This window comes from Maylandia zebra, linkage group LG23 (genome assembly GCF_041146795.1).
Source record: "Maylandia zebra isolate NMK-2024a linkage group LG23, Mzebra_GT3a, whole genome shotgun sequence".
In the NCBI taxonomy this organism is placed as follows: Eukaryota; Metazoa; Chordata; class Actinopteri; order Cichliformes; family Cichlidae; genus Maylandia; species Maylandia zebra.
In genome coordinates, this window is record NC_135188.1 from 18170763 (window position 1) to 18179969 (window position 9207).

The 9207-nt window shown below is 40.2% G+C and overlaps 1 protein-coding gene across 2 annotated transcripts in view; it reads left to right on the plus strand.

Moving 5' to 3' along the window:
- The window catches only part of LOC101484409 (NLR family CARD domain-containing protein 3), a 44862-nt gene extending 36091 nt beyond the window's left edge, over positions 1 to 8771 (plus strand). For both annotated transcript variants that reach the window (XM_076879874.1, XM_076879875.1), the window contains 3 exons: positions 1700 to 1873; positions 7233 to 7279; positions 7454 to 8771. In XM_076879874.1, the coding sequence (XP_076735989.1) occupies positions 1700 to 1873; positions 7233 to 7279; positions 7454 to 8022 (790 nt within the window). In that variant the 3' untranslated portion in view covers positions 8023 to 8771. The remainder of the gene's footprint in view (positions 1 to 1699; positions 1874 to 7232; positions 7280 to 7453) is intronic.
- The last annotated feature ends 436 nt before the right edge of the window (positions 8772 to 9207 follow it).

The window sequence follows — 9207 nt, forward strand, 5'->3', positions numbered from 1 at the left end:
TCAAAACCTTCCCCCCCAAAGTCATTGCGGCTTGGGTATGCATCAGATCCATGTAAAGGAGCTGATGAAGCGTCCTCATGATTGAAGCTTCAAACTTAGGTCCGACCATATTAACTAAAGAAGTGGCCACACAATGTAAATGAATGAAAAGATTTAAACATAATATATCTAAGGCCATCTATATCATACCTGTACACCAGCAGCCATTGTATGTCCAATTTGGAATTGTTCATCAGAGTTACACGTATTTGATATGGTAGCGTTTCTGAGTGGGCGTGAAGTTTATCCCTCGTTTTGTTGCCGGACTTTTCGTATGAAATCTTCCACCTCCGCTGGTGTGTGGAAAAGGAGCCTGTTGTCATGTTGGAAAATCCTCATTTTTGCTGGAAAGATCAGTCCGAAGTTTATGTGCATTTCACGGAGTTGTTGTTTTACCTGGTTGTATTGTTTTCGCTGTTTCTGGACCTCCGTTGACAGATCAGGGAAAAACATAACGTGATATCTGTTGTGCGTTATTTTTCCCTTCAGACGTGCCGCTCTCATCACCCTCATCTTGTCTTGATAATTCAAGAATTTCATGATGATCACACGAGGTGGGCCAGTTGGAGTGTTTCGGCCTTGTAGCCTGTGTGCTCGTTCAATGATAGGTGGGGATGGGAGCGCGTCCCGTCCCAAAACATCCATTAACCATGTTTGCAAGAATATTGTAATTTCTCCTTGTTCAGTATTCTCGGGTAATCCAAAGAGTCTCAGATTGGATCTTCGGCTTCTATTTTCGAGGTCATCCACCTTTAGCTGGAGTTCCTGAAGTTTCTTATGAAGGGAAGCCTCTTTACTTGTGAGAGAAGAGACATCGTCTTCAACTTTACTGATGCGAGTTTCTGCTGAGGTGAGCCTCTCTGAAAACACTCCAATTACGTCTTTTATTTCTTGGTTTGATGTTAAAACTTCTTGCAGTTGAGCAGTGAAGTGAATTTTCAGCGACTGAATTGCGGCCAAAACACTCGCCTCGGTCTGTTGGGAGCTAGCACTAGCTCCTTCCATTTTCTCGGTTTCAGGTTCGTTGCTAGGATCGTCGTCTGATCCATCCTTTCCGGCTGTTTTAGGCTTGGACCTATATTTAGTCGGCATCCTGGCTGTTTAGATCAAAGCAGAAGCTTAGGTCGGTGAGGCAGCCGCTAAGAGGTTGGCTTTTAACCGCTGTTTAGGCGTACTTAAAGGACGTTGAGGTCGGAGCTCGAAGTCTCACTACCGTTCAGGTGGACGCCATGACCCCCGATCCAATAATTTAGGTCAGTATCGGACCGATACTGATACTGTATATCAGATCGGTCCATCCCAATTATAAAGCCTTCTTGTCTTATTTCTTCTGTCCAGAGGATACGCCAGCCACCTTCTTCTGAGTTTCCTTCACAGCATCAGCTGTGCTTTTATAGTTATCTTGTAACTCTTTCCTACCACCCATAGCCTTACTCATTTCCTCCCCTGAATCCTTTCCAACATTCTTTCTTCACCATTTAATCCTTGCCTTAGCATTCCCTTGCTTTTTGTCCTTAATGGCTAACAACACAGCCTACGTGTTATTGTATTAAAAAAACAGTAATTAAAGTATAATTGTTGTTATTATAATAATAATAATAATAATTGTTATTATTCAGTGAAGTGTTTACAGACGTTTTGCTGCTTTGTGTGTCTGTAGTGTGTCAGGCTGTCTGATCACAGAGGAAGGCTGTACTTCACTAGCTTCAGCTCTCAGCTCCAACCCCTCCCATCTGAGAGAGCTCGACCTGAGCTACAACCATCCAGGAGACTCAGGAATGAAGCTGCTGTCGAGTGGGCTGAAGGATCCACGCTGGAGACTGGACACTCTCAGGTATGGAGAGAATGTCTGATAGAGGAGGAAGATCTGGAAACATTTTTTGTAGATGTGACATGAACAATCACAGACACACAGCTTTGATACAGACTTTACAAATGAAAAAATGAATGCAAGAGTCAAACAGCTGGAGGAGTCCGAAAGAAAATGAGTGAGTTTTCACTGAACCTGTTTCTGGAACAGGACCCAATTCATACACATTAATGTAAAGCCTAAATCTTTTAAAGGCATCATGCAGTTTGTCTTCTCACCACTAGTAGGGAAGAAAATCACCCCCAAATGACCCAAACTACTTCACAGTTATGTCCATGACATGTTGATTATCTTGGAAGTCTGCTGACCGTCATCATTTATCTGTTTTTAAGCATTGCCGGTGTTTTTCTAGTTAGAGCAATGACATTATATACAGGGTGGGCCATTTATATGGATACACCGTAATAAAATGGGAATGGTTGGTGATATTAAAGTCCTGTTTGTGGCACATTAGTATATGTGAGGGGGCAAACTCCTCAAGATGGGTGGTGACCATGGTGGCCATTTAGAAGTCGGCCATCTTGGATACAACTTTTGTTTTTTCAATAGGAAGAGGGCCATGTGACAATATGTCACAAGAAATACAATGGTGTGCTTGGTTTCAACGTAACTTTATTATTTCATGAGTTATTTACAAGTTTCTGACCACTTATAAAATGTGTTCAGTGTGCTGCCCATTGTGTTGGATTGTCAATGCAACCCTCTTCTCCCACTCTTTACACACTGATAGCAACACCGCAGGAGAAATGCCAGCACAGGCATCCAGTATCCGTAGTTTCAGGTGCTGCACATCTCGTATCTTCACACCATAGACAATTGCCTTCAGATGACCCCAAAGATAAAATTCTAAGGGGGTCAGATCGGGAGACCTTGGGGGCCATTCAACTAGCCCACAACGACCAATCCACTTTCCAGAAAACTGTTCATCTAGGAATGCTCTGACTTGGCACCCATAATGTGGTGGTGCACCATCTTGCTGGAAAAACTCAAGAAACATGCCAGCTTCAGTGAGAGGGTAACACGTCATCATGTAGCAATTTCAAATATCCAGTGGCCTTGAGGTTTCCATTGATGAAGAATGGACCCACTATCGTTGTACCCCATATATTACACCAAACCATCACTTTTGTTGTTCCAACAGTCTTGGAGGGATCCATCCAATGTGGGTTAGTGTCGGACCAATAGCGGTGGTTTTGTTTGTTAACTTCACCATTCACATAAAAGTTTGCCTCATCACTGAACAAAATCTTCTGCGTGAACTGAGGGTCCTGTTCCAATTTTTGTTTTGCCCATTCTGCAAATTCTGTGCGCCGATCTGGGTCATCTTCGTTGAGATGCTGCAGTAGCTGGAGTTGGTAAGGGTGCCATTTGTGATTAGCTAATATCCGCCAAAGGGATGTTCGACTAATGCTACTCTCCAGTGACATGCGGCGAGTGCTACGCTGTGGGTTCTTGCTAAATGAAGCTAGGACAGCCACTGATGTTTCTTCATTAGTGACAGTTTTCTTGCGTCCACATTTTGGCAAATCCAACACTGAACCAGTTTCATGAAACTTAGCAAGCAGTTTGCTAACTGTAGCATGGGAGATGGGTGGTCTCGTAGGGTGTCTTGCATTGAAATCTGCTGCAATGACCCGGTTACTGCGTTCACCAGATATCAACACAATTTCGATCCGGTCCTCACGTGTTAACCTCTTCGACATGTCAATGGCTGTGAACAAAGAGAAAGTTGTAAATAACTCATGAAAGAATAAAGTTATGTTGAAACCAATCACACCATTGCTTTTCTTGTGACATTACCAATAAGTTTGATGTGTCACATAGCCCTCTTCCTAAAAAAAAAAAAAAAGTTGTATCCAAGATGGCCGACTTCTAAATAGTCACCACCCATCTTGAGGAGTTTGCCCCCTCATATATACTAATGTGCCACAAACAGGACTTTAATATCACCAACCATTCCCATTTTATTACGGTGTATCCATATAAATGGCCCACCCTGTAGAGCAATGACTGGTCCTTTAATCAGCTGTCATTCTTCACTTTCATAGATGAGTTGAAATGTTCCTACCTGCTTCCTTGAACAAATTCAAGCATTTGTATTTGTCTTTTGTTAATTCCAGAGCCTTTTAGAAGTAAGAGAAAAATAGGGGTTCAGAATGCGCCATCGCCACATGATATATGCAGATTTCAAATAGGTCATGACGTGCTTCATGAGCAGTTTGAAAGGGTGATAGATCTGTGTAAATTAATTTATTTACACAGATCTATCTACAATAGTTTTCATACTACACAGATCTTAACGTAGTTACATTTGTATAGTTTTCCTTCTTTTAATATAGTTAATGATTAGTATTAATAGCAGCTTTACCTGCATTCTTGGCACATTTTAAGCTTAGCTTAGTATGTAAGCTTAGTATTAGCACAGTCAGAACTTTTGGTGCTGCTAAGGATTTTTTTAAATTATTATGTACAGTTATCCCACTTTTTGTTCTCATCAAAACATGATGATTGAGAAGGTTTATGTTTGCTTTATTTACTGTCTCACTGTGGTTCCTCCTCTGGTTCCATTGTGGGGAAACAGTTTAATTTTAATTTAAAAATATTTTTAATGTTATTTTAATCCATGGAGTGAAATTAAAGAATTTTCACTGGGAGCAGAAAGATAAAGACCAGCAGTTCACTGCAGTCAAACCACCTTCCATGTAATTTTGTTTTCTGTACATACTAGGCATTATGTAAACTCAGAGCTCAAACAAAAATAAGCCTCTTCTGGTGGATATGATTTCCACATTAGCAAGTCATTTAATCTGTAATCAGTGAGTTAATAATCATGATGTAAATACTAATATACACCTACACAAACAACTGAACACGTTCAAAGTTCAAAATTAAATAAATATTAAAATATGGAACTGCTCTGGCTAAATGAATGGTACAACACAGAAGAGCTACCTCATCAGGCTAGGACTTCATGTCTATTTACAGGCCAGTAAATATGGACGAAATGTAATAAGAGAAATTACAGAGGGTAAGAAAAAGTATGAAACGCATGAAGAAAGGAAGGTGCAAAAAGACATGCAAATTTACGACACCAGCTGAAATCTAAATTTATCAATAATAACAAAGCAGTCCTACCACTTTATGCAAATTAATATCATCTGGTTCAGTCCCAACTAATGGCCTATAAAATGGCATCTCATTACTAAGGTGTCACAAAAGAAACATTTCATGATGGGTAAAACCTCTCTCAAGACCTTTACAATCTTATTGTTGGAAAGTATACTGATGGCATTGGTTACAGAAGAATTTCTAAAATGCTGGAGCACTGTTGGGGCCATAAATCCAGAAGTGGAAAGAACATCATTTCACTAGAAACTGACTATGAACAGGTGGCTCCCCACAAAATTTCAGACAGAGTGGGGGGAAAAAATTTACGGCTACCGTAGTCAGGAAAAACTCCATCTGCTTCAGGTCCCAAAGTGAAACAAACACTGCAGCATCACTGAGAGTCAAAAACTGTCTAAATTCTTTCATCTTTAATAAAATAATCAGCGTTGCTGCTTTACCAGGTGTAACGATTAAGTTTTACATCCAGGCATACATGAAAACAGAATTTATTACATTTGACAGAGTTAGAAGTTAGCAGAAAGTTAGCTCGCTAGCTTCCACCTAAACATGATATTGCATGTTCTGACTGAGAGATTTCTGAAAAATTCAAACGTACAGCTCTGCTATCACTTTCAACATAAATGAAGACAGAAAACTAAACAGTAGTGACGTTTGTAGGGTTACTGAAGTTGGGCTAGCTGGTATATAATGATGCTACGTGATCGCTAGCTACACAGCTATGTTAGCATTACATTAGCACAGTGAAGCTGGAGGATGAGCTCTAACTTTTTTCCACTCGATGAAAGTTAAAGTGAGAGTTTCTGGTGGTTAGGGGCAATCACATAGCAGGATGCTGTAAACGGACCAAACTTCAGTCGGGAGAACAGCTGAGATAATCCAGCCACAATACGAGGTTAGTCATTAATATACTGCACCAACACGGGAATAGAGCAGCTGTGAGAGAATTCAGCATTAATGAATCAATGGTAGGAAAGTGGACGAAGCTTAGGTTTCGGCTTTCCTCATTTTCCAAAAGTGCTTCGTCTCTTTGCGATTACTGTCGCCCGGCATAATTTGCAGATGATGTTGTTTGTAGCCGCTACATTGCTTTCGAGCAAAACAGGCGCAGCTTGATGACGCCATCAACATGCTCTATCGCGGTAGAGCGGTATAGTCAAAATCTCTACCGTTGCCCAAATTTATATTGTTTCAACCGTATACCGTTTACACCGCCCACCCCTATTCAAAGGCCTCGTTTCCAGAACTGACCCTTTCGACTTTGTAAGCGGGCACTAAACATGGGACATTAAAAGGTGGAAAAAAGTTTTATTCTCTGATGAGAAAAAAATTTATCTTGACCTGATGGTTTCCAACGTAACTGGCATGATTAACAGATCCCACCTGAGATGTTTTCTACATGCCATAGTGGAGGGAGCGCCAATGGTCTGAGGTGCTTTTTTTTTTTTTTTCTTGAGTGAAACAATGGAGCTTCAGGAGGTGCAGGGGCATCAAACAGCCGCTGGCTATGTCCAGATGTTGCAGAGAGCATTCCTCATGACTGACGGCCCTCATCTGTGTGTTAACGACTGGGTTTTTCAACAGGACAACGCTACAGTACACAATGCCTGCAGGAGAAGGTTCTTCTTCTAGAAGAATAGCATCACTCTTTTGGACTACCCTGTGTATTCCCCTGATCTAAATCCAACTGAAAACCTTTCGAGATGGATGGCAAGGGAAGTTTATTTAAAAAAAAAAAAAAAAAAAAAAAGGACAACAGTTCCAGGCAGTAGATGCCCTTTTTCCCATTTTTCAAGTGGTCTTAACGTTTTGATTGGAATGTATTTTCCAGACACATTGTAGTGACCGTTGTTACTCAACTGTAAAAGGCCTGTTAAACACTATAAATTAAATCAGATTAAAGTTTATGAATCAGAGCAGGGAGGTGTCCTTTCCAGCTAAACAGAAGGGGAATATAAAGATAATGAAGGTCACAGTCTGAATCAGTCATATTTCATTCAATACAGTGGTGCACTGAAAGATTCAGGATCAGTCCAAATCATCAGGAATTTGATCCAGGTATGGATTGAAGTGTATTTGTGAAAATATTGGACTGTTCCTCTATCAGTGTCTAACAGTACGTGGATGAGAGTGATGTAATGTCCATGTGTCCATGCTGAAAGAGACTGTGCTGGACTGACCTCCCTCCTCCTTTCAGGGTGGAGCCTGCTGGAGTCCAATGGTTGACACCAGGTCTGAGGAAGTGTAAGTGTCTTTTTAATGTGATTCATGAAAACAAAGCAGTACACATTCAACCTCTTCAAACTGTCACATCACTCATTCACATCTCTGATGTCAGAAGTCATCATGAAAGTGTCAATCAATAAACAGATGATGGATCAATAACTGCAGCTGGATTGTGTTTGTTCTCTCCATCAGATTCCTGTCAACTCATAATCGACACAAACACCGTAAACAGAAAACTCCAACTGTCTGAAAACAACAGGAAGGTGACAGGTGTGGACAAAGTTCATTCATATCCGGATCATCCAGACAGATTTGATATCCGCCCAGAGTTGCTGTGTAAAAATGGTTTGACTGGTCGCTATTACTGGGAGGTTGACTGGAGAGGAAACGTTCATATATCAGTGAGTTACAGAGGAATTGGAAGGAAAGGAGACAGTACAGATTGTTTGTTTGGATTTAATGAGCAGTCCTGGAGTCTGAGGTGCTCTGATGATGGTCCTCGTCATATCTGGCATAATAACAAATCAAAGTCCATCTCCTCCTCCCCTTCCGTCTCTAACAGAGTAGCAGTGTATGTGGACTGGCCTGCTGGCACTCTGTCCTACTACATAGTCTCCTCTCACACTCTGATCCACCTCCACACCTTCAACACCACATTCACTGAACCTCTTTATCCTGGTTTTTATGTTTGGCCTGGTGCTTCAGTGTCTTTTTGCCAAGTTGAGTATAAAGAGTGTCCCCCTGTTAGAGAAACACTCTGACTGTTGAACAGATAGTTCAGTCTGTACATGTCTGTCTCTTTTACTCAGAAACATGTTTTCAGATTCACGGATTCAATCAGTTGATGTTTTAAACTGTTCTAAATGATTCCTTGTAAACTTTTTCCTCTTCAGTCCTTTAAAGATGGAAGCTACGATTATGTTGTTTTTCTGTCTTTATCAACTCAAAGCTTTACAGTGAATATTAGTACAATGTTTGTTCCTGAAGCTTAGTTTACAACCAGCTCCTCTGCATTTTCAACAAGTCTGAGCTCGTGAAAATGTTTGATTTCTCTTTCTTAGTGTGATTTTTCCACACTGTCCACGTGCTCTTACTGTTTCAATCATTTTTGAAAATGTTTCAGACATAAGGGGAAAGTATTGGCTAAGTAATTTTTAATGGGGTTTTGACCATAATATGTTTGTATTAAGTGGCATGCATTATAATAACATATCTAATACATTGCAAAGACTGCATTAACTTATTGAAACTAGTCTTCCCTTTTTCTCAAAGACATATCAAGGTAGAATTTGGTACACTATGTAGGTAACGGCTTTATTATAATATTTATATAAATATATAAATATGCCTGTATAGAATTGGATATGTTGTGTATCTGTTTAGTTTGTGATAGTTTTCAAGTTTGATACAAAGTTCAAAGTTCTGGTGGTGAATCTGGTGTAATTTGGTGATAGACATTAGGTTTTTTGGGGGTGGGGGGGTTGTAATAAAACATTGCATCAAAAATGAAGAGGAATTGATGACAGACGTTTTTTTTCCCATAAAGGAAAGTTTCCTCTCTAAAGAGCCTTTTAAGCTACCTTCTGCCTGTACAGATCACTGAGTTTACCAAGTGATATTTGATGTAATTCCTGTTTTTGATGATTTCATTAATCTCTATCATATGTTGCTGTTTGATTTTGAATCCAAGCTTTTTGAAAATACCAGTTTATAGCGGTCTCTATTGCAGCAACAGCAGAACAGAGTGGTTTGAAGGGTACAGTCCCAGATCTGACTAAACATTCCTGTAGTGGGTCTTACTTACTTTTGTGTTGACGATTCATTTTACACTATGTATGAATTCAAAGATCTATATTTGAATTGAATTTATTCAGCTTTTTTGACAGACGGCCATACTGAGACCTGGGACGCCATCTAGTTTTCACTGAAAGATGAAAAGGTTCAAA